Source organism: Xenopus laevis, chromosome 6L (assembly GCF_017654675.1).
Source record: "Xenopus laevis strain J_2021 chromosome 6L, Xenopus_laevis_v10.1, whole genome shotgun sequence".
In the NCBI taxonomy this organism is placed as follows: domain Eukaryota; kingdom Metazoa; phylum Chordata; class Amphibia; order Anura; family Pipidae; genus Xenopus; species Xenopus laevis.
Genome location: NC_054381.1, coordinates 134,486,816 through 134,513,452, shown reverse-complemented (window position 1 = coordinate 134,513,452; position 26,637 = coordinate 134,486,816). Strand labels below are relative to the sequence as shown.

The following is a 26,637-nucleotide window of genomic DNA, read 5'->3' as shown; positions in this document are numbered from 1 at the left end:
CTAAGATTGATACTTGCAGACAACTGAGCCAAAAATGACCATCTGCTTTTGTCTTACAGCTCAAACTAGTGCACTGACCTGGCGAGCAGTGGGTCGGTTTGTGCCCAGTTGCATGGTGATCAATGGATCTTTCCCTCACAACTAAATTCTGATAAGCTTGCACAGGTATAGGACCTGTTATCCAGATTTTTTGGGGGTTTTCTGGATAATTGATTTTTCCATAATTTGGATCTTGACACGTTAAGTCTACTGGGCTGGTTTTGCTTCCAATAAGGATTAATTATATCTTAGTTCGACTCAAGTACAAGGTACTGTTTTATTATTACAGAGAAAAGGCAATTATTTTTAAAAAATTTAATTATTTGGATAAAATGGAGTATATATGACACTGCCTTTCCATATTTTAGAGCCTTCTGGATAATGGGTTTCCAGATTAAGGGATCCTATACCTGCACTTACTTGTCACTCACACAGCTAAGCAAGGCGGGTTGTTTTTATAACTAGAGATCCTATCCAACCTGCCCCAATAAGGGCTCTTTGTCTAATGATGGCAGGCAAACTTTAGACTATTTTCTAATGTTATCTCATTATTAACTGAGGTAGCTTCAGAATGCTTTGCATACTTCATTTTGACAGTAACTAATATAGTGAGCACTGCATTGAATATGATTAGCAGGTTTGGATTTTCCTGCCAAAGTGTAAAAGATCTCATGGTTGGCTTAGGTCAGTTATCATCTGTCCTTTCTTATTTCTGCCATAGGTGTATATAACACATTTAGGGGCAAATTCACTAAGATTTGTAGTTGCGCCAGGCGCAACTTCGTCGCACTTCGCCACAATTCGCCAGGCGTAGTTTCGCCAGTGCTCCGCAAATTCACTAAAATCCGAAGTTGCGCACGGGTAGCATAAGGTTGCGAAGTTGCGCTAGCGTTGATTCGCTAAGCAAAGTGATGTTTAATTTGCATACGGCGCCAAATTCAAATTTCAATGGAGGAATACGTAGAATCACTACAAATGCCTGGGAAACCTTCAAAACATCAGATAAATTTTATTTTGCCCTACACATGTGCCCACTGTATAGTTAAGTTTCCATGAGTTAGGAAATGTAGGGGGGAAGGAGAGGAGCCCCAAAAAATTTTTCGATCTTTTTCAGCCTATCACCCATAATATAGAAAAAACGCCAGCGTTTTTTGGGACCTTTTTTTGAAGCAATCCCTATCTACTCTATTGCGCTTCGCCTGGTCTGAGATGGCGAAGGAAATCTAGTGTAAAAGGTAGCGTTCAGTACACTGCGCGCGTTAGTGAATTTGCGTAGTTAAGTCCGTAGCGAAAATTCACCAGGCGTAAGGGTGCGAAGTAACACTAGTGAATTTACGCCAGCGTTCGTTAGTGAATTTGTGAAGTAACGAAAATGCCCAACGCTAGCGAATTGACACTAGCGTTAGGTGCTTCAGCGCTTAGTGAATTTGGGTCTTAGTATTTGGCAGTCTTTCCATATTATTGTTGGGTAAGCGGGCCCTGGATATAAGGTTTTATGGTTCTAGGAGTTTTATTCCAAATCTGAAAATCCATATTTTAATGGCTCTTACAAATGTGACCACTCCATCCCGAAAAGCCAGATGGGAATGTTGTACTTAAAAATTACAAAACAGAAGCGTCCTTTCTTATTTGCACCATAGGTGTACACCTAACACCTATAGCATTTAGCAGTGTCTTCAGCTTCTCATTGGGTGAGTGGGACTTGGATGTTCTAGGAGTTCTATTCCAACCCTAACAATCAGTGTTTTAATGGATCTTACAATAAGGGGGTTATTTATCAAGCTCCGAATTTATCTCAGTATTTCTAAGATAAAAATCCGAGCAGCTCCGAATTCCCGAAAGGACCTTATTTATCATTAAAAAGGTCTGAAAAAAAAAAGGTTCAGGCAAAAATCAGAAAAATTCAGACCTTTGCCCGATAAGTTCAAATTTTTCAGACTTTTCCCCAAAAAACACACATTTTTCTGACTTTTCTGGCTTTTTGGTCCGAAATCCTTCAAATCATCGGATATCGTTACAGACAGCAGCGCAGACAATGGGACCTTCCCCCATTGACTTATACAGGACCCCGAGAGCTTTGAAATGCCAGATGTTCAGGTTCAGATTTTTCAGACCATCGGACTGTAATAAATTCAGAAAAATTCAGAAACCGAATTTTTTGGATTTCGGATATTCGGAGCTTTATAAATAACCCCCCAAATGTGATGCTCCATCTCCAAACTCCAGATGGAATTTTGTAGTTAAAAACCCCAAAACAGAGTGTAACCCTTAGTTAAGGTATCATGAGAATCTCATGGTTGGCCCAGGCACCAGTCTAAGTCGATTCTCAACTGTCCTTTCTTATTTCCATCATAGGTTTATGTAACACTAATAGCATTTGGCAGTGTCTTCATATTATCATTGGGAGAGTGGGCCCTGGATGTTCTAGGAGTTCTATTCCAACCCTGGCAATCAGTTTTAATGGGTCTCACAATAATTGTGACTACTCCATCCCTAAAAGCCAGATGGGAATTTTATGGTTAAAAATTCCTAAACAGAAGTCTAACCCTTAGTCAAGGCCAAAATTATACTACAGGTATCTGAGTTCATCACTGTTATTTATTATTGAGAGTGTAGAGAAGGCTATTAGATAACACTCTACAGCACAAAATGTCAGTTAAATGCTGATACTGTCACTTTCCCTTTGGCCTAATCTGCTGCTCTTGAAGTTCAACTTGTTTGGCTGCCATTCACACAAGCAGATGAGAATCTGTACTGACATGTTTTATAGCTCAAGGGCCAGTCAGAAGAAAATGTATTTTCAGGAAACATTTTATTCTTTATACTGATAGAAGGTTTAACTGATTGATAACACGTTTTAAACGATTTCCCTGGCCTAGAGATGTAAAGCAGGCAGAGAACTGGTAGCATTTTCCCTTTTCTCTCAAAAAAGGTCTGCTATAATGTATTTAATACCATTTATACCTGTTATGTGAGAGCATGTAAATCATGCATTTTATGGTTCAGCTGACATATATTTAATGTAGTGGGTGCAATTACTGTATGCTCTAGGCAATGCAACACTTAATGAATCAAGACATGCAGAATCCAAATTACCGGCAGTTAACGGCTAATATCAGCACCTAAAGGAATGTGTAAATAAATGTATGTGTTAATGAGCATGTTCAAGGAGAACTCAGCTGAATTAATTCTGTCCAGTTCGCATTCATCTGACATGGAAAAATGAATAGCAACCATGTGAAAATGAGGAAATCTACTTTGAAATTCCACATTTGCATTTACCCAAAGGAAGTGTCACCTTCTCTTGCCATCAATACATGCATTCATAATGCTCCGATTGTGTATATGCAGGGAAGGACTGGGGGGCTGCTGTCTCAGGGGCCCCCTCCAGGCACCCCTGCCAGAACCCCCCTCCAGCCCCTCACCCCCACACATACATTTTTCTTGCTGCAACCGGAACAGGAGAGGGAGGTCAGGGGCAGCAGTGATTCAGGTATGGAATGGGTCTGGGCCGGCAAAGCCAACCGTTTTTTCCCCAGGGTTCTGTGTATGTGACATGAGAAGGGACCACACACAACTGCATTGAGGGAACTGCTGCATATGGAGAACACAAGTGGAGGGGGGGGGGGAATTAGTGTAAAAGGGCTACAGTACATCATTATGCACAGGGGCGATCCTGGCCCCTCAGCCGCCTTAGGCAGCAGTTGCTGCTGCCCCCCCCCCCGGAAATTCGCTCTTAAAGTACCAGGAGCAGCATTTTTGCCACCCCTGGTACCTAGTGGGGCGCTGCCGCCTGACTATCAACTATCCTCATTGGCGAAGCACCCCTGATTTTGCACACCAGAACTATTCAAATTAAAGTCAAAAGCTAACTATGTTTTTTTATTCTTATATATGTTACTTACACATGTTGTGAAATAAACAAGACTGTGCCATTTCATTATACTCTATTAAATATAAAAGAAATGTGTTTTAAAAAAAAAGGAGTGTTTTGGGTTGATTTATTGAAAATTTCTGCATAAACCCTCTTAGCCCCTCCCATCTGTTCCACTTCCTGCTGCCTCCATACCCAGGCTCTGCAGGGGAGACGGTAGCACTCGGCACACTGCACTGTAGGGTAGGATCCAATCAGCAGCTAGCCTGTCTTTGCCTGTGGCAATGCAGGGCTGTGATTGCCTATCTACCTCCTACTGTGCTTCTGGTAGGACCATTAGGAAACATCCACCCCGCATTTGAAACACAAATATGGACCATAGCAGATCTATAGGGAGCTCCAATAAAGGGGCCATTTTTAAAGATAATATTAATTTCTTGACTAAAGTAAAACCAGTGCCATTATTGCCTACAAGATTGGAGGGTTTTTTAAGTTATGCTACATGTCTCTTTTAATAACACTGTTTTAGACAAATATACTATGTATATCATATACCAGCTGTCTATAAAGATACGCATTATATTAACTCTCTTGTCTTTATTACGGTTCCCTGGTATTGATGGGTGAATTTCTCCCGTTTTGCTTCGCCGAAAGATTTGGTAATTTCCAGCGCAATTCGTGAAATGGCAAAAGATTTCCGGAAAAATTTGTGAAATTCTGAGTTTTGCGAATGCAGAAATTCACCGCAAATTAGCGCTAAGTGAATTTATTCGCCCATCACTATTCCCAAGACATTCGCCCCTTTAGTGAATCCGCCCCTATAGCTTTATTCATTTAGTAGGTGATAAATCCATAAAAAAACTGCTTCCCATTAGTCAAGAAAGGCATTTGGTACAGGGCTTCTCTGGGTTCGTTTAGATGAGATCAATTAAGCACAATACTGTTGCATATGCCATTCAATGGCTATAATTCTCTGCCAATTTTTCCACCTACTAACTGTAGGCAAGCATGAAACAGGGCTGTTATTTGAGTTTTAGTCTCTTTGCTTTATTGTGTCATGAAAGATACCAAACTGGGCTGGAATATCAGCGGTGGAAATCGTGCAGCTTGTTAAACATTCTCTAAAATCTGTATGTACAGTATAATGCCAATAAGGGAATTAAAAATGGAATAACACTGTATTTTTAGTCTAGTGGGAGTATGTTACGCTATTATTGAGGAACGTACCACTTTGAGATTAATTCCGAGTACCCTGCAGTTACAAGCTTCATAAACGGTGCCATAAAAGCAGTAAGTGTGCTATAGCTGGCAGCTATGCCATTACTTTCAGGATTCAAAGAGTAACTTGAAAATACTGAAACGCATTCTTTTCAATAACCGGAAGCTAATTTATTCCACAGTTGCACTTAGGGTTTGAGGATACGGTTATTACAAGGGACTATATGAGAGGAAATCAGGCGACATAATATTACATGAATTAGATTTAAAAATAGAAATTGTTCTATAAAATATTTTTGCCTGTACAAATCATGAATAAGAAGTCAGATTACTTAGAAAAACAATAAGGTCATTTTTGCAGTTGAGCCCTGTTTGGTATTACAAGAATTTATTATTCAAAAAAGGGAGTTATTACGGTCAGTGGCGGAACTAGGGGGCAGATTGTCAAATTCGACGAGGGAAGTACCCAAACTCTATTTGAGTTTTTTTAAAAATTCAAATTCGATTTTCGAGATTTATCGTACTCTGGCCCTTCGAAATCGACTATTTGCCACCTAAAACCTGCCGAATTACTGTGTAAGTCAATGGGTGGAGTTGTTTTGTATAAGTCAATGGGTGGAGTTGTTTGTAGCATTCCTGACATTTGAGTTTTTTTCTGAGAAAAGACTCGAATCGAGTTGGGTCGAATTCGATTCGAATTTGATTTGAGTTTTCGAGTCAGTAAAATTAGTGGGAGTTTTACATATTCGATTTTTTCAATAAATAATCTAATAGTTGAATTTCGAGTAAAATCGAATTCATGTGAAATTGAAAAAACTCACATGAATTTGAAATGTGACCCTTAATAAATGTGCCTCTAGGTGTTTTGAGTGATCCACAGAAATACAATAGTATGTATAGTATGTATAGAACATAATTGCAGAGTAGCAAGGACACTGCACAACCAAAAGTGCACTTCCCTTTACCCATAATGGAATAGGATTATAAACAATAGCAGTTACTGATATGGAATGCTGTACCAAAATAGTGATTTCATTTACATAAAACATTATATTTCAATCTATATAATCAGATATTAGTGATATCTGAAAAAAAGAGACCATGCCATTGACATTTCAGAGTATTTAGGTGGCATTTACAAGCTGCAGTTACAGTTATATGATAAAGGACACAATCCTTGTTGCTGCATTCATAAAAGGTGCAGTACTTACATTTATACTGTGAGGGGCGCATTTACTAAGCTCGAGTGAAGGAATAGAAGAAAGAAAACTTCGAATTTCAAATGTCTTTTTTGGCTACTTCGACCATCAAATTGGCTACTTCGACCTTCGACTACGACTTTGAATCGAACGTTTCGAACTAAAAATCGTTTGACTATTCGACCATTCGATAGTCGAAGTACTGTCTCTTTAAAAAAAACTTCGACCAAGTACTTCGCCACCTAAAACCTACCGAACATCAATGTTAGCCTATGGGGAAGGTCCCATTAGGCTTCCTAACAATTTTCTGATCGAAGGAAAATCGTTCGATCGATGGATTAAAACCCTTGAATCGTTCGATCGAACGATTTTTCCTTCGATCGATTGTAGGAAATGGGGTAAATCCTTCGACTTCGATATTCGAAGTTGAAGGATTTTACTTCAACGGTCGAATATCGAGGGTTAATTAACCCTTGATATTCGACCCTGAGTAAATGTGCCCCTAGGTGTTGCTTGCCCTCTGTATAGTTGCACTCAATATATATATATATATATATATATATATATATATATATATATATATATATATATATATATATATATATATATATATATATATATATATATATATATATACAGTATATATATATATATATATATATATATATATATAGTTAAAGTCTACATACAAGTATCAATTCTTTTTTATTAACATTGTGTTTTTTTTAGCTTTTGCGTTTTTAAATATAAATATTGATTTACAACACAATCCTTGACATACCTGTATAAAGTTGATAGTGGTCTCTTTGTTCCTAGCTTTGGCCTGTACGGCTTTGGTTCTCCGGCCATATTAATATCTGCAAGAGAGAAAGAGGATTTACAGTTCTGGGATATCGCAAGGCCGAGGATTTATGGCTGGAGATCTGCAGTAAATGGGATTTGCTTTTTCAGCTGAAACCTTCTTATTAGCTTCTGGTAGTAGAAGAAGGTAAACAGAAAAGAACAGAGCAACATTTTACTAATCTAGAGTTTGATCATAAAATCCAAGGGATCTCGTGCCATAAGAGACATCAGAACCCTTTGTTCCATAGTGAGTCTTTGGGGCCCATTCACTAAGCTCGAGTGAAGGAATAGAGGAAAATAGAGGAAAAAAACTTCGAATTTCGAATGGTTTTTTTGGCTACTTTGACCATCGAATTGGCTACTTCGACCTTCGACTACGACCTTCGAATCGAACGATTCGAACTAAAAATCGTTCGACTATTCGACCATTCGACCATTCGATAGTCGAAGTACTGTCTTTTTTAAAAAAAACTTCGACCCCCTAGTTCGCCACCTAAAACCTACTGAGGCCAATGTTAGCCTATGGGGAAGGTCCCCATAGGCTTTACAAGGTTTTTTTGATCGAAGGAATTTAGAGGAAAAAAACTTCGAATTTCAAATGTTTTTTTTGGCTACTTCGACCATCGAATTGGCTACTTCGACCTTCGACTACGACCTTCGACTTCGAATCGAACGATTCAAACTAAAAATTGTTCGACTATTTGACCATTCGATAGTCGAAGTACTGTCTTTACAAAAAAACTTCGACCCCCTAGTTCGCCACCTAAAACCTACCGAGGCCAATGTTAGCCTATGGGGAAGGTCCCCATAGGCTTTACAAGGTTTTTTTGATCGAAGGAATTTAGTTTGATCGATGGATTAAAATCCTTCGAATCAAAGGATTTAATCGTTCGATCGAACGATTATTCCATCGATCATTCGATTGAACCAATAGCGCTAAATCCTTTGACTACGATATTCGACCCTAGGCAAATGTACCCCTTTGTCTAGCATGCCATCTTATACTATACCCTCACATTTTAAGTATTGTTTTATTCTCTCTACATGTAGTAACCCAAATGGAGCATTATCTTTGTAATAAAACAGCTTTGTTCATAAAGTCATGTCCCCAATGATATCAACCCCTATTCTTGCACCAAGAGACAAGGTATTATCTGACAGTTGCAGTATAGGGGCATCCATTACTATACCATGTTCTGCTTATGAATCCTTTTGTTGTCAATAATAACGCACTAAATATTCTCAAACTATACACTTCCACATATTTGGAGCTGCTGTGTAACGCCTATAGAAATGTTCTTTACTTGTTGGGGTGGGACAGAGGAGAGTGTGAACCGCTCACAAGTCAAACAGACTATAGCATCTAAGTAAAGAGAAATTAAATCACTATAGGCTTTAGTTATCTTATATTGCAAAGTATTATATTTATTGGATCACAGTTCCCTACACATTGGGGCAGATTCATTAAGGGTCGAATTTCGAAGTTAAAAATACTTGAAATTCGACCCTCGAATTGAAATCCTTCGAATATCGAAGTCGAAGGATTTAGCGCTAATCCTGCGATCGATCGATCAAAGGATTTTTCGTTCGATCAAACGATTAAATCCTTCAAATCGAACGATTCGAACGATTTTAATCCAACGATCGAAGGAAAATCCTTCGATCAAAAAATCACAGGCAAGCCTATGGGGACCTTCCCCATAGGCTAACATTGACTTCGGTAGGTTTTACCTGCCGAAGTAGGGGGTCGAAGTTTTTTTTAAAGGGAAAGTACTTCGACTATCGAAGTTCGAATAGTCGAACGATTTTTACTTCGATTCGTTCGATTTCGTTCGAATTCGAACGAATTTAACCAATTCGATGGTCGAAGTACCCAAAAAATACTTCGAAATTCGAAGTATTTTTCATTCGAATCCTTCACTCGAGCTTAGTGAATGGGCCCCATTATGTTCTTCTATTAAATTTGCTTCTTTATAAAGCAGAAGGCCATGGTTTTACATTCACAATGAATCTCTGCTCTGCTATTAGTTATGTGTATGAACATCTGTATGTCTTTTTTCTATAATTCATGCTTTTTCTCATGTTTGCAACTGTAAGAGGCCCATTTATGGGTTTTTGCAACCAAGAATAAACTGATGTTCTCTACAACCATGAATACCATGTAATTCATCAAGAAAATTTAACATAAAAAGCACAAACTAAATTAAAAAAACACTGAGCAATGCACTAAAAAATATGAAAACCTCAAAAAATTCGAGTTTTTCGGACAACTACTAGACAATTACGAAAACCTCTAAAAGTACAGCTTCCATTGACTTCTACAGGACCTTGACACCTTTGCTTGCTGAAGTTTTTTTGTGATTTTTTTACACTTCATAAATTTCAAATGTTTAGAGTTTTAGAGAAATAAAAAACGCAAATTTTTAGAGACAAAAATTAGATTTGTGAAAAAATAGCAATTCGAATGTTAGTAAATAGACCCATAAATGTTTTTGTGATAAAAGTGTTAAAGGATTATGAGCTCTTGTGTAAAGTCTGGATTGGGCTGCACCACTGAACTGGAAGAGGAGGTATAAGAATTTATGTTAATACTTTCAGGTAAAATTGTCCTCAAAATGTTTGTATGTTTTTCACAATATCAGAACCTGTGGGTGCAGTTATGAAGTTCACATATGAATACAGGACTGCCTTTCAGGGTGATCCAGAAGGGTAGGTGGTTCTGACATTTTAGTAAACCTTAATATTACATTGATCTGAAATGTCACTTTTTTCATCATCATCATTTATTTATATAGCGCCGGCAAGATATGCAATGCGTTACCTTAGTGATTACAAATAGGGAATAAATGGAGGACAACAAACAAGGGTTACAGAGTACAATAGGATTAGAGGGCCCTACAAATTAGAGTTTACAACGTAAAGGTTAGGGTACAATTGAGGCATTAGGATTTTAGAGAAAATTTCGTGATTTTTGAAGCAGCAATGACTGATTAAAAAGTACATTGAATAAGCTTCTTTAAACAGGTCTTTAGATCTTTAACGCTTAAGTCATTATATATAAAGGAATGAGAATCTAAGGGGTCCGTTTACTAAAGTGCGGTAAATCTGACTTTAAGTTTCCGCATGTTATCGCTGAGAATATTTTTATGCCAGAATATTCGCAGCGACTAAGTTTACTAAACAGCGATACGCTCAGAAGTCATTGAGATCACTTGCAGTAACTACGTTAAAGGAGAAGGAAAGCTAGGGAGGCATTTTATTGCCAATAGATGAGCTGCAATAGTGCAAGCTAGAATGCTATATTTATTCTGTATAATGTTTTACCATACCTGAGTAAAAAGCTCTAGAAACTCTCTGTTTGTTTAGAATAGGAGCTGCAGTATTAATGTGGTGTGACTTCACTTCCTGCCTGAGTCTCTCCCTGCTCTGGGCTCAGATTACAGTAGAGAAGGGAGGGGTGGGGGGAGAGGAGCAAACTGAGCATGCTCTTGCCCAGGGCAATGAGGTTTAAGCTGAAGGCAGGAAGTCTGATACAGAAGCCCATGTGTACACAATAGAAGGAAAGAAATGTGGTGTTTCTTTTGACAGGGGACTCAGAGCAACATTACTTTGGGGGTTTACTGGTATATTTAGATGGACCTTTCTGATAAGGCTTACTTAGTTTTAACCTTTCCTTCTCCTGTAAGGAACCAGCTTACGTTAGCGGTAATTTTAGTGAGTTGCGAATTTTCTGGCGAAAAATTACGTTTTTGCGAATATTTTTGCTATAAAATAGTCTTGTTTTATGGCGGTTATTATGGCAATTTTTACTGTGACATTTATGCCCAGAAATGCACCTTCAAAACTCATAAACTTTATTGACGGATGATTATACCATCCAACAACATTACCGGAGTAACACCAATCAAACATGTCTGCATCATATAAACCCTTCTGCCAATAGAATCATATGAACAAGAAATCATACCAGTCAATCTCTTTGCTTCATAGAAATGCACAGTTTAATGTAGCCAATCACAATGAAACCAAAAAAGCGTAGAGGCTGACGAATCCTTGGACTGTGATGCCGCTGCCATTAATACGCCTCTGAGCTGAAACTGCTGCTGTTGCACCAGATAGAAGCAGAAGCCAAAACATCCTGCCAGCAATAGCTACAGATCTCTCTCCTGTCAGCAAAGAATGATGGGTAAAAAAAAACAGTATTATGGGATATTTCCTGCCCCTTGAGAATTTTCTGGCGAAAAAAATACTTTTACGCCACTACATAGGTGGCGGTAAAAGTTTGCGAATATTTTGGCGTTAATTTTGTCTTTAGCACATTTCGCTGTTTAGTAAACCAGGCGTTAATGTGTACGTAGCGTTATTTTCAGCGAATGCGATAACTGGCAAACAATTATTCTTGCGCAAGAAAATTTGCAAATTTATATTTAGCGCAGGTTAGTAAACTGGCAATAACATATTTGGCGAAAATTCTGTCTATATATTGTGCGAATATTTTTAACGCACTTTAGTAAACGGAACACTCTATATGAAGAAAGGAATTTAAGTCTCTCAAAAAAAAATGTTATGTTTGGAACCAGGCATTTGGTGATTTTTTAACACAATCAAACAAATTAAAAAAGTTCCAAGATTGCCACTGGAATAAGTGAAATTAGCATTTCCGCCTTATTCCTTAAGCTCTGCAGGCAGTACCACTGAGTGTGATTTCCACATACATCAAAAGTCAATACTTGCTTGGCTTGCCATCATCCCCACACAAAAGTAAAACATTCACAGTTGTATTAGCTTCCAGGCATTACTTGATAATCTCTTCTTCAGTTCTACAAACAAATAAATCTATTCCGAGTGCAGCTAAGAAGCTTATGCATTTATTTTGTTATACAATGTAAGGCTCTGTTTGATTAACTGTGAGAGGACAGCTCTGCACACAAGTTTTCTTTTTTATTTTAAAATGGTAGTTCAATAAAGCCTGGCTATTTATTTGAAAGCTTTCTTTAGCATCTCAGAGCACATCCTTGGCAGCCCTTATTTCCACTATAAAGTCCTGAGAGTGTTGATACCCTGGACTTTGCAGTAATGGAGGAACTGGGCAGAAGTTGGTCAGATATCTGGGGTGTGGTGAGAACATGGGAAGGGGTGGCTAGTGTTGTATTTTGTGCATAATACTAGAGCTGGCCATGCATGCCCAGATTTGGTTGGGTGCTTTGGCCAATTTCATTCATACTGCTGGACCATCTGGGCACTTCTGGCCTCCACTGATAATCCCCAACAAGAATAAAACATGTTTGTAGTAAAGCTCTGATCAGCACTTATTCTAGGGGAGCTTTGAATAAGGCAAGAAAAGCAACAGTCCCAGGCCAGGGCAGTTTTTTGCTTACAGGAGCATCGGGATATCAGATAAGTCATTAAAATCACTTAGAGGAGCCTAACTTTTGGCAAGTGATTTTGACTTTCCTTCTCCTTTAAGCACCAGTTTATAGGGTATTTCCATGAAAATTAAGCAATAGTTACTCTAAGAGGGCAATTCACATAAATGTAAAGGAAAATGTTGTATAAAAAATATTGTATTTACACTGATTTATTCACAGACCAATTTTCCGTCATTTTCTACAATTAAAAAAATACGTTTTTAAAAAGTGGGTCTGCTTATCTTTGTGTTGTATGTTTGACAATTTTGAGAAAATCGTCATACCCAAGTCATTTTTGCCAACATTTTTTCAGCCAAAATGTTTTCAGTCAAAATGCCGTAATGATGATGTTGGGAGGAAAAGTTGAAATTGGCTGAAGCACATTAATGGCTGTTTCTTATTGTGTATACAACACTTGTTAATATTTGTCACCATTATGAAAAATCCATAAAACGACAAGATACCTTCTATGAATTTTTACAATTTGGTGACACTTTGAGAACTGTATACTTATTTATACATTTGCAAATTCTCCCTAAATGTTTATTCCTACCGTAGATAGATCAATAGACAAACAGACAGACAGACTGATAGATAGATTATAGATAGACAGACAGATAGATAGATAGACGATAGTGTTGGGTGAATTTATTTGCCAGGCGCGGATCCGCTGCGAATTTCCGTGTTTTGCCGTTAGCGAACAAATTCGCAAAATTCGCCAAGAAATTCGCAAAATTCACCAACATTAAAATATCGACTTTAATGGGCGTCAGAATTGTCGCCAACGTCGGAATTGTTGCCGGCATAAAAATATTTTGATGCAGCGTCAAAATTCGCGTTTCGTGAATTTTTCACCGTTTCGCAAGAAATTTGCACATTTTTCGGCGAAGCGAAAAGGGAGCGGTTCCGCTGCAAATTTCCGTGTTTCGCCGTCATCGAACAAATTCACCAACATTAAAATATTGACTTTAATGGGTGTCAGAATTGTCGCCAACGTCGGAATTGTTGCCTGCGTCCAAAATATTTTGATGCGGTGTTAAAATTTCGCGTTTCATGAATTTTTCGCAGTTTCGCATAAAAATTCGCACATTTTTCAGCGAAACGGGAGAAATTCGCTTATCATTAATGATAGACAGACAGACAGACAGATAGATAGAGCCTTATAGGAGAAGGAAAGGCACCCCTAAATGATTGTAAATACTTACCTGAAACCTCGGGCCAGTGCTTCTATCAGCAGAAAACTGCACAGGTCCAGTGAGCACCACGGAGCGTTCGGCTTCCTTCGTCTTCTTTCTTCAAATTTCCCAGGGCATGCGCATGCGCAGTAGAATGAAATAGCCAGCTTCTTCATTAAAGTTCGGCTTATTGCTCTACTGTACTACTACTTTTGCTCTAACTTTTGGCACCCTCAAGTAAATACAGCCTTTCCTTCTACTTTAGGGAATGGTGACCAAAATTACAGAAAGACCCCTTATATGAAAAACACCCTAGTCGTGAGCATTCCACACCGTACATCCCATACCTGTATATTGTCATTTCTTACTGTAAACTATTTTATAATATTATAATACACAAAAGCCATGAATATCCTGTAAATTATATCCTTATAAACGGTGAGTTCTGATGTCATCAGTTATAAACGGTGAGTTCTGATGTCATTTCTGTCACATGACTCATTGAAATTTGTGTATTATAATAAATAAAGTACCCCCAGTTGTAAAATATGAGGATATTAGAAGTTACCTCGGAGTTCCATGACCTGTATAAAAACACTCGGCCTTCGGCCTCGTGTTTTTATATGGTCATGAAACTCCCCGGTAACTTATAATATCCCTATATTTTACAAAAGGGGATACTTTATTAACTATATAATATATTATATTATAATAGTCCCTCCCTACACCATTGAATGTGATGACTCACTAACGTTTATTATACATAACTAAATGGACCCAAATGTTATGAACACTTGCCACAAAGCACTTCATATCACAAAATGAGACATTTCCACATTTATCCCAATTTTGTTAATAAATTGCACATGGGCGTTTCAAATACGTAAGTGTCTAAATGCAAATCACGTTTTGCAGTGAACAAAAAAAACCAAAATTGCACAAGGACGCTCAAAATATTTTTTGCTGATAAGCCGATTGCTCTTTCAGCAAAATGACAGTTCTCAGACAATGAGTTTGTGATTATTTAACTGTTCAAATTACAATGACCTTTTCGAATTACTCCATGCTTCATCAATTTCATAGTCCCGGTAACCAGAAGACACTGGTGCAGCATTGCCTGATCTGCACTCGCTGGGAAATGCAATCTGTGTAGGTGAATTTGAACCAAGGCAACTGCATTAAATCTTAATGACAGAAATGTTTAACTCAACATTTTTAATGGCTTAAAGGGAAAGGAAAGTCTATACCTAACCTTTAAATAATGGTAAAGCTGTCTGAGTTCCCACCTAAGCCTCTACATTTTCTCCTTTTATTAAGTGCCAACTTTCAAAAGCCATGCACTGAAAATATTCCAAGGGTGACTTCACAGCAGCCATATTGGTTGACATTAATTGGCTAACTCTGATGACACTGAAAATGTGCAGCATCACAATGCAACCAGCATGAGCCGTGTATGTGTGCAACCAAGGCCGGCACAATAGGATGGTAGAATGAGCAATAATGTAAGCTTAGAAACTGCAAAAAATAAATGCAACCTGCAATTGGTGGCATTTTTATATGGTCTATAGCGGGATGTCGAATGAACAATATAGTTATTTTTCCCTTTAATCACACACAGGCATAGCCATTAAATGTGGGAGTAGTATCTATCACAAAGAACTAGGGGCACATTTACTAAGCTCGAGTGAAGGATTCGAATGAAAAAAACTTCGAATTTCGAAGTATTTTTTTGGGTACTTCGACCATCGAATAGGCTACTACGACCTTTGACCCAAACGATTCGAAGTAAAAAACGTTCGACTATTCGACCATTCGATAGTCAAAGTACTGTCTCTTTAAAAAAAACTTCAACTACATACTTACAACCTACCGAGGTACAATGCTAGCCTATGGGGACCTTCCCCATCACTTTTCAAGGTTTTTTTGATCGAAGGAAAATCCTTCGATCGATTAAAATCCTTCGATCGTAGGATCTACGGTAAATCCTTCAAATTCGATATTCAAATTCGTAGGATTTTTCTTCGAGGGTCGAAGTCGAGGGTTTATTAACCCTCGATATTCGACCCGTAGTAAATATGCCCTCTAGTGTCTCTCTTTGGTAGGTTTAGCAGTAGAGTTTAAGGCTGCCCCACTAGTGAAGATGATCCATTACTGACCCTGTGCTGTTAAAGGTTTCTATTGTAGGTCCTTTGTAGAGTGAAAAAAATGTTGCCTTGGCATAGTTATTTAGTACATGAGAATGAAAGTTCAATTTTTTGTCTAAGTGAAACACTTCTAGCTGATCCAGGGGAAGACAAAAACACTCTAAGCCATCTTTGATTTGTCTTGAAGCTTTAAGTAAGTGAGTTTTAGTTATAAGTATTATTTACAATAGGCTTTTCTTTTTTCTTTTATAGATGTTGCAGGTACACAGACTAAGAGGGCCATGGTAACCACCTATACACCTATACCTCTTGTCTAAAAATTCTTTAAAGGAACAGTAACATCAAGAAATGAAAGAATTGTGAGCTGTATAGCCAAGGAGCAGCCATTGCAGCAGAAGACAAATAGTAGATAACAAATAAGCTATAGAATCACATTGTATCTTACAGGGTTTATCTGTTATCAGCTGTGTATCCTGTGCCTTTTCTAATTTTTCCGCTTTGAATGGCTGTCCCCAAGGTTACACAGCAGTTTGTTTATATAAACTATAGTAGTCTTTCTGAAGCAAACAAACCAGTTTTACCAGTGCAGGCCAACAATTTAATACACTTTCATTTGTTGGTATTACTGTTCCTTTAAATATACTCTGAAAGAGCAGAAATAGTAGCATATATACAGTTATGAGATCTCTTATCCAAAAATCTGTTTTCCAGAATGCTCCAAATTATGGGAAGGCCATGTTCCATAATTTCCATTTCAATAAAATAATTAAAATGTTTTTTTAAATGATTTCCTTTTTTTTTAAATTAATAATTTTTTTAAGTAGACTTAAGGTATGGAGATCCAAATTATAGAAAGACCCCTTATCTGGAAAGCCCCAGGTCCCTAGCATTCTGAATAACAGGTCCCATACCTGTACGATATAGGTAAAATGTTTGTTTCATGAATCAGATCAGTAGCAAACTATCCACATACTAAAACGGAGGCCTAAACTTTGCATTGGTTCATTAGAAATCAAACAGCTTAAAACAAATATATCATTCAACCATCATCCTATGTTTTTATGGAACATCTGTTCCAGTATACTGAGTTGAGAGTGTCGAGCTTTATTATCTCATCCACACCAGGAGGGTTGAGATGAAGAAGCCATTATGATTTCTCATGCATCTCCACTTAGGATTTAGGAGTTCAGGCAGATGACAAGTCCCTTACGTTTCTGCTACCCGGACATAGCTATAAAAAGAAACATAAATGCCAAATGTCTGTTTTCGAAGAATTAATAGTTTTCAAAGCAATTTCATGTAATGTACACATAAAATAGTGCGATTCTGATTGATGTGCAATTACTGTGATAATTATTGCCAATTAACCCCCCTTCTACTGATCTGATTCATGAAATAAACATTTTACCTATATCGTACAGGTATCGGACCTGTTAATACCTATAGAATCACATTGCTAAATATCATTTCATGCGAACAGGCTCAATTCATAGCAGTATATTAATTGCTAAGCATAAACTCACATGCTAAAGGCTGGCCATTTGTCACAGTATGATCAATTATTTAAGCATTGGATCAGTATTGTTGGGTGAGGGGGACTTTAATGTTGTGTTTGATGCTAAAGGCAAGCCATTTGTCATAGAGAGCATGATCAATTTTTTAAGCATTGTAGAGAGAGGGGGACTTTACTGTTGGTGTTAGATTACATATTCTTTGCATTCCTTCTTTCTCTGCCAATCAATCTAGTATTTACTCAGCCCATTGTGACTTTAGTATTTGTGCTAACTTCACGGCTAAGGTCAGAGAGTCTGAACAAACTACTTTGCAAGTACCTGAAATGTTTATGGTTAAATAGGCAGATCATTAAATATATGTTGTCATACCCTATTCAGTTTGTTTTCAAAATATTTATACAGTCGGGAAGATTAGATGTCCCCTTTGATACAAGTTTCTATCCCTCATTGGAGATAACAAAGTGATAATATGTACGGATTTGGCAAATACTGCTAATCAGATTGCTTGCCTTTCCAAGCCCTAGAGATTGGGTGAGCCACACTGGTAACCAGGAGATAAAGCCATCAATGACATCTCTTGACATTTCTTTTGTTTCTTCTCCATCTTTGGGTCACACAAAGACTTTCTGGAATTGAATGTATTTGCAGCTGAGTGCCTATGAATATAGATGGCTTCATCGGCACAAGTCCATGGTAGAGAAGCTTTATTTATACTAGATATCCAGGAAGAGCAGAGAAGACACCAAAAGCCACAAGTGGAAAATTCACATAAGTCAATAAAGGGTATTAATTATCTTTAAAAATAGTACATTATTAGCCTGCCTCCTTGGATTTGGGCTTTGGATTTAGCCGGCTGGGTGAAGCTGAGATACCTCTGTATTGACCAAGACTGGTAACATTACATAGACCAGTAAAGATCCTATAACACACAGTACCAGGATAAGAAAGTTGGGTTTGCCATATGTTTGTAGATAACTTGGCTATTACACATCACTTTTCTCCTTCATGTCATAGATGTGGTGGTTTAACCCCCATAAAAGTTCCTAACTAAAGAACACTGCATGTGATTAATGTAATTCTGCTTCTTTTCCTTTGTGATTAAAAACAGGCTCTCCTTTCCTCAGAATTAAAGATACAGCTTAATACCTCAACCTTGCCAAATAACCTTTCAGTTTTCAAGTGCACATTGTGAATATCTATTAAGGCTTTATACGTTTGAATTAGTTTTACTGATTTTCTTCAAACTGTGTTGACCTCATGTGAATTTTAATACCTTTTCAGTAAAATTTAATAGATGCTACTTCCCCAGTGCCACATTCCCTACACAACACAGGGAAAACATACAAGACAATTGTAGCTGAGTATCCCTCTTGGCTTAAAAGTAATCTCATTCAATCTACAGTGTGGTAATAATGTGTTTAGTTATTTATAATTAACATTTAATCAAAGCTTACAGACAAAAATAATCAATAGTATAATCAAAGAAGATACTGTACCTACACAGCAATAACCAAAAATGCAGTGCTTACAGTACATAACAAGGAACGCCTAAATGGATTGGGGTTTTCCTTTCCATCCAGTTTGACCCAATGTGATACAGATAATACCAAAGAGGAGCAAACAACAACAGCACTAGATTTGGTAATCCTCAAGACTAGTGATGGGTGATTTTATTCGCCAGGCATGGATTCGCGGCAAATTTCCGCATTTCCCCACCTGCTGTGAAAATTTGCCGGCAAAAATTTAGATTCAACAAAAAAGTCGCTTGTGGCACGTGTCAAAATAATTTTGACGCCCATTGACTTCAATATGTTTCATAAATTTTTTGCCATTTTGCAAATGTTTTCGGATTTCACAATTTTTTTGGCGAAGCGAAAGGGGATAGATTCTGCCCATCACTACTACATCAAGGCATCATTGTTGACATCCTGGGAAGGCTCATGGCGATTGGCTGCACCTTCAAGTATTAGCTGGGCACCTGTGCATTTCATGCAAAATCAGGAGCGTTCTGCTTCATGCCCAAGATAGGCACGCCCATGGCTGTGTAGTGACATCCTTGAGCTATGTTGTGACTTTGTGGTGCATGACGTCAGTGTGTTGAATTTCAGCACAAAAAAGGACTCCAGAGATCCTGGTTCAATGCCCTAATATAGGTCTTTCTTGGAAAAGTTACTGGGTGCTCCTGAATTGTTAATTTGACTTCATTCTTTGACTCCCAACCTTCTTGCCTTAATTCTGATTTTGCTATTTGATGCCTGCCCTGATCTTTGCTTGGATACAACTACGAACTCTCTAAACCCATCGGATCAGTAGGTAGTTTGGACTGGTCTAGTATTTTAGATTTTTAAAAATAATTAAAGCAACCTTGTGATTTAAAATCCATGAGTTACTACACTGAAGCATACTGTGCCCACATGACTACCTTATTGTCCTAAGTCTTATGTTACAGACATAATGCTATACAGACACGCTGCATAATGTTAGAAACAATTAATATGCCATATTTTAAGAAATACCATTTTTAGATTATATTTTTCTAATTCCTCAATGACTCTATTTCTCTTGTATTCTCAATGTGCAGATTTTACTTTTATCATTTTGCAGGACTGTAAAATCGCTTAGCTTCCCACGGTTCTGTTGTGGTTTAAACTGATGCTATGTTTCAATGTAAGCTTGTCTGCATTCTTTCTGTAGTGACCCTCTGTCCTGGCATTTCCTAGAATTGGCAGCACACAAATAAGAGTAAAAGTCCAGATCAGCACAATCTGTTGCTAGTGGAGAATATAATAGTATATAGTATGGTGCTCTTTGCTTGTAATAAAATGTTTTCTTTCAGCATTATGGAATTTGACCTGCTCTGCTTGAGAGTCATTTCCTATAAAGCATTTATTGCATTTAGCTTAGTTCCATAGCTGAGGGTCAGCATTTCTCTTTCATATATTTATCCCTAGTGTTTTTTTAATATTTGTTTTAGTAATGCATCAGTAAACAGCAGAACCCTTACCTTGCCTATGACACCTTGCTAGACATTGTTCATTCAAAAAAAAAAAAACCCCTTTGCTAGGTTACATCACAGCCTTGATTGTTCAGCTTGCAAAAAGCCATTAGCCTTTACTTACTGTATCTATTGCATTCAATCCTAATTATTAGAACAAAAGGTTGTAACAAACCTTCTTAGTATAGGTATGGAACCTATTATGCAAAATGGGGTTTTCCCGATATTGGATATTAATGTAATTTCGATCAACATACTCTGTCTACTAAAAAATCATGTACACATTAAATAAACTCTATGTCACGGTCGCCACCCAACACCAGAACAAACACCAAGCACCCTGGTCTCGGCTCGTGCTTCACCAGTAGTGTGACCACCTTTGGGCCTCGGGAGGAGCCCTCGGCTTACTTTTATGCCACCTGGACTTAAACGAGAGGTGCAAGATGCGAGTTCTGGATAGGCAGAGGGGCACGACTGTAGATAGCGTCTTTAAGGCCAAAGGTCTCGGTACAAGGAGGAGGCAAATTCGTGGTCAGACAGGCAGAATCGAGGCCGGTAGATAGCAAGGATTGTCAGGCAGGCTAGGGTCAAACCGAGAATCAATCAGATGGGATAGAGGCAGGATTGGAATCAAACAACAGGCAGGAGTCAAACCAGGAAGTCAATCAGGAGGGACAAGCGGAATCAAAGTCGGTTTCAGGCAAGGGTCAGGTTTTCAGAGTTCAGAGAAGTCAAAAGCTAGGCCGGGTCAAACACAGAAGATCAGAACAGATTTCAGACAAACAGGAACTAGCACAAGGCTCAGGAAACCACTTGGAATCAGATCCTATCACGGGCAATGTCTAGCAGCCCAACTGGGCCTTTTATAGCGGTAGTTTCGCGCCAAGATTTACAACGAGACGTGGCGCGCCCTAAGGAACCAACATGGCGGCAGAGACAGACTGGCATGGCGGGCGTCCCCGTTGAACCACTGGACCACCAGGGTAAGTTTTCATTTTCGTTTGGCCTCCAATAAGTATTATTACATCTTAGTTGGGGGTCAAGTACAAGATTTTGTTATTGTAGAGAAAAAGGAAATCATTTTTAAAACTTTGTATTTGATTAAAATAGAGCCTATGTTAGATGGCCTTTCTATAATTTAGAGCTTTCTGGATAACAAGTTTCCAGATAACTGATCCCATACCTGTACTGATTCATTGGACAAGGCCACTGGCTGTACCTTTTGGCATTCTAGATCTACAATTGTTAGACTTCTACTTTTTTTCATCTGGAAGCACAATGACATCTATTTTATCATCGGCCAGAATAGTATTCTCTTTAATCTGTTTATTGGTAGATAAATTCTGCTAAATGAACAGTCTTTTACCACTTCCCAAGGCAGTGAACACAGGAACTTTGTTTCATTAGCAGAAAATAATCATTTGGGTATATGCTTAACACTAGGTAGAAGAATTATTCAAATTCCCTGGCATGCTGTCTGCCTTCATATCTCCCATGCACAGTTACAGTAAACATGTGCCTAAACTTAAAATACAAATGAAAAACAATTGCTTCCAGATACCCAATAGCGATTCACAAGAAAACAAAACGGATATGCCTAGACGTGCTTTGAAGCAAATGCTGGGGAAAGTTTTTTCCTAAATGGACAAAATACCCTTCTTTTGCCAAAAGCTCATTCACAGATTCCCAGGGACGTCAAGCCCCAGAATCCATTGATTTATATGATGGTTTATCAAATAACTGCATTGAAAAATTGCTTTGTAGTTTCTTGCTTGAGGGAGATGAGATTGATTAGGCAGTGGCCAATCTATATATAAAAACAACAATCTCTCTTATCTGCATTCTTCTGCCATGGGCTCCTTCAGGTTTGATGCTGACCCTCTGAAATGGATGGAATTAATCTGCTCCAATGTATTGTAGTTTATCTGTAGAGAAGTGACAGAAATTCTAGGGAGCCTGTTCCAATAACAATGAGTTTTCTTCATTGACTGCGTTCATTGTGTCAACCACTTAATATTAGAATGTAGAATTTATGGCTAGGATAAACAAAAGTAACAGTACAATAAAGAAAAATGATCATGGAAAAAACAAAAAATAAGAGTGTCCTTTTTATTGAATAGCATTATTTGGAAACCACAAGTAGGCTTTTGTTGTTAGTTATGTAATATATGTTATATAATATTCTTAAATCGCAGAGTGGTTTGCTGTGTATTCAGAAACACTTCAAATGAAGGCACGCTCTGCTCACCACCGCTGAATTGTGCAGGATAAAAACTGTATCCTGACTCTCACGTCAGGTTTTTATATACAATAGCACAGTGTAATGAAAAACCTGATCAAATGGTACTGTGACAAGTATGCAATGTATTTAGATCCCTGAGAACATTTTGATATTGTGTGTTATGAAATATTGGCTGCCAGATATGCTTATGTTTGTAAGAAAGTACAGGGGTGTTTTACCTGTCACTTTATATATGTATATATATTGCTTGGATATATCCTGTTTAGTACACTTTTTTTGGTAAAGGGTTTGTTTCTTCTTTAAGGATCAGGTTCTAAAAAACTGTACTCCATACTTAAAGGGCATGTAAAGGCAAAAAAATAAAATCCCATTTTTACTTTCTTTAATGAAAAAGAAACCTATCTCTAATATACTTTAATTAAAAAATGTGTACCGTTTTTATAAGAAACCTAACTGTATGCAGTGAAATTCTCCCTTCATTTACTGCTGTGGATAGGAATTGTCAGACGGTCCCTAACTGCTGAGCAGGGAAACAATCATACTTATGAACAGCAGGGGGAGCCCCCGCCTTACTTCCCAGCCATGCAGAATTCAAGCAGCTTTGTTTATGACAATCCTTAAGCAGCCCAGACCACACTGAGCATGTGCACACTCTTAGTCCTGCAAAGATGTTTAACAAAGTTACAAGATGGTGACTCCCTGTAGCCAACTTTGAAAGCATAAATTATTTGTTTGATTAGGCTTGTGGTGCAGTAAGTTCATGTTTATATTTAGAATACAAAATACAGCATTTCTAGCCTTATTCTATTTTAGACTTTAAGGTGAGGCCTTACCAGGGACCTATAAAGAGGCAAAATTATGTTTTTATTCCTTGAGTTTGTTACTTTTTTAAAATTTGTTTATATTATGTGTTTTGGGGCTAATATACATGTACTTTATATATTGTTCCAGGACATATTAAGTTGGCACTGTATTTATCTTGTGTGCTCTGGGTTATTATCTATAAAATTTACACTACACTTTTCCTACAAGGTGTCATGGGGGATATTTCACATGAAATAGCAGCTGCCTTTATCCTGCAATATTTTTGGGGTATTCTACAGTACAGATGTTTGGCCCTGGGATATTATGAAGGAATCTGTGTAGAAAATGTCTTTAACTACCCTATGCAAACACAAAATCACCATCGTCCTATGATTTATCATGCTTCTGTTCTATCTGAAGTAGTTCATATAATTTCCCCAAATTATGGGTTCACGCAGCACCACCGGGATCACCACCGGGAGTAAAGTGTACTCAAGTGATATGTATTTAACTGTATGGTACAAATGCACCCAGGCCACAACTCATCCAGGGTGTTTTTTGGTTTATGAATCAATACAAATTGATAAATGTTGATAGATTGGTTTGTTGCTCATTGATATGTTCCAACAACAGATTTTGTTCTGTAATGACATGACTAGAGACATTTTACATACAGCATCAATATTCTCTATACCAACAATATCTGTAACATTGGACAAGTGAATCTTCTTCCTGACAATGAGTAATGAACATAATATTCCATATATTAAACAACCATCATTCAATCCCAACATATTATATAGATGGGGTTTGTGTGCCTCATTGGCTTTTTAAAAGAATTCTTATTTACATGTTCTAAAAGGATTAATTATTCCATTTTATGCAATATATATATATATCTATATTACAATGCTAACTGTATAGTTATGTAATCTGGATTATTAGATGCACGAGACTGCACAATAACTAGGTAGTGGTACTAAAAGAATAGTGTATTATGTACAATTTCATATGATGGTTTCAACAAAGAAAAAATTAAACATGGAAAAGACAAGTTTTGTGTCTTTTTAAATCATAGGAAAAAGGCATTAACATCCATTTGATGACGTTCTGTATTTCTAAAATGGATTACAGGTATTAGAATTTTTTTGGGAGAGTGTGACAGTGGTGATGTTGCAAATGGGTAATATCTAGGTGTTGCCAGTTAGAAGCAAGTGAGACCTTGGGAAAAAAAATGTTGTGAACCCACTATGTAAGATATTCTGGTATCCATCTTAATAATTTTTTATAAGTAAGTTTTGCTCCATGTCTGCTCTGTCTGGCTTCCCCTCAAACGGCCCCTCTTCAGTCATGGTCCCTCTTCCCCCTCCCACTTTCACTCTACTGTCCCGGTTTTGGTCTACCCACCCCTATCCCCCTCATCAGCTAATGATGTCACCTATAACAGGCTACAGCAAAAGAACCAAAAAAGACTAAAAAAAGCAGGTACCGTATAAGCCGAGTTTTTCAGCATCCAAAATGTGCTGAAAAAGTCTACCTCGGCTTATACTCGGGTCAGCGGTACCAGACCCGAGTAGCTGAGATTGCAGTCACTTTTAATCATTCCTATAACAACAGTACTCTTGGGGAGAGACTGCAATATCCCACAATGCCCTCTGTTGGTTATATGAAAGAATAACTGTGCGCCCTCTGTTGGTTATATGAAAGAATAACAGTGACTGCAATATCACACAGCGCCATCTGTTGGTTGTATGAAAGAATAACAGTGACTGCAATATCACACAGTGCCATCTGTTGGTTGTATGAAAGAATAACAGTGCGCCCTCTGTTGGTTATATGAAAAATTAACAGTGACTGCAATATCACACAGCGCCATCTGTTGGTTGTATGAAAGAATAACAGTGCGCCCTCTGTTGGTTATATTAAAGAATAACAGTGACTGCAATATCACACAGCACCCTCTGTTGGTTATATGAAAGAATAACAGTGCGCCCTCTGTTGGTTATATGAAAGAATAACAGTGACTGCAATATCACACAGCACCCTCTGTTGGTTATATGAAAGAATAACAGTGACTGCAATATCACACAGCGCCATCTGTTGGTTATATGAAAGAATAACAGTGACTGCAATATCACACAGTGCCCTCTGTTGGTTATATGAAAGAATAACAGTGACTGCAATATCACACAGCGCCCTCTGTTGGTTATACGAAAGATTAACAGTGATGGCAATATCACACAGCACCCTCTGCACATGGTAGTGGGACAGTGGGACAATGCACACAGTAATCCGTTTGGTAATTCTCTGTCACCATCAACTTTGCAAAGAAGTCCGGTTGATCGCTGGGGGGGTCGCTTTGGCAGAATGTGCGCTGCTGGGAGACAGGGCTGTAGTTGTGTCTAGGCTTATACTAGAGTCAATAAGTTTTCCCAGTTTTCGTAGGTAAAATTAGGTACCTCGGCTTATACTCGGGTCGGCTTATACTCGAGTATATACGGTACTTAGTAACAAAGAAGGAAAATCAGCCAGGGGGACAAAAGCATAACAGACTAAAAAGTTAAATTTTGTAGTACATATAGTCAGAGTTCTTTAGGAAATAAAACACTGCACACATAAATTGTAGATTATAATGCATAATGTACCCACTATTTAAATTTAATAGGAATTATGTGACCTGTATAAAATATATGGTAACAAAACTCCTTGGTTACTAATAATATTTATTTATAAATTACAGTAGAGGGTACATTATCCACTATATATTCCACCTGCTCCTGGGATGAAACCTTGCCTACGGCGTAAAACAATTATTTGTCTCACCTTTTCTCCTGAATACAATCTCACCATCAGGATAGTGGCAAACCCTAGATGTCCTGGAATAAATAGCTGTATCATATTGGGTTTAATTAATGTTTAAATATCAACAGATGAGTCTTTTGGTAGAGAAGTGATGTACCCATTGCAGCAGTAGGCCTGATCTAAGCCAGATTGGTCCCCACTGGTGCAGGGATATCAGGTGGTGTTCTCTGTGCCATAAAAGGTGGGGAGAGCCATGTTAGCTATTTTTAAATGGCAGTAGTAGCCTGATACAAGAGATTTCTTAGTTAAGTGAGGGGCTTGTGCAAGAGATACATCTAAGTGACTTATCATACAGAAGGGACCCCTGGACCAGCTAGTAG

General features: G+C 37.9%; 1 protein-coding gene across 5 annotated transcripts in view; it reads right to left on the bottom strand.

The window, feature by feature from the left end:
- The window catches only part of ralyl.L (RALY RNA binding protein like L homeolog), a 387,429-nt gene that overhangs the window by 83,281 nt on the left and 277,511 nt on the right, over nt 1-26,637 (bottom strand). For all 5 annotated transcript variants that reach the window (XM_041566531.1, XM_018268099.2, XM_041566532.1 and 2 more), the window contains one exon: nt 7,112-7,187. In XM_041566531.1, the coding sequence (XP_041422465.1) occupies nt 7,112-7,187 (76 nt within the window). The remainder of the gene's footprint in view (nt 1-7,111; nt 7,188-26,637) is intronic.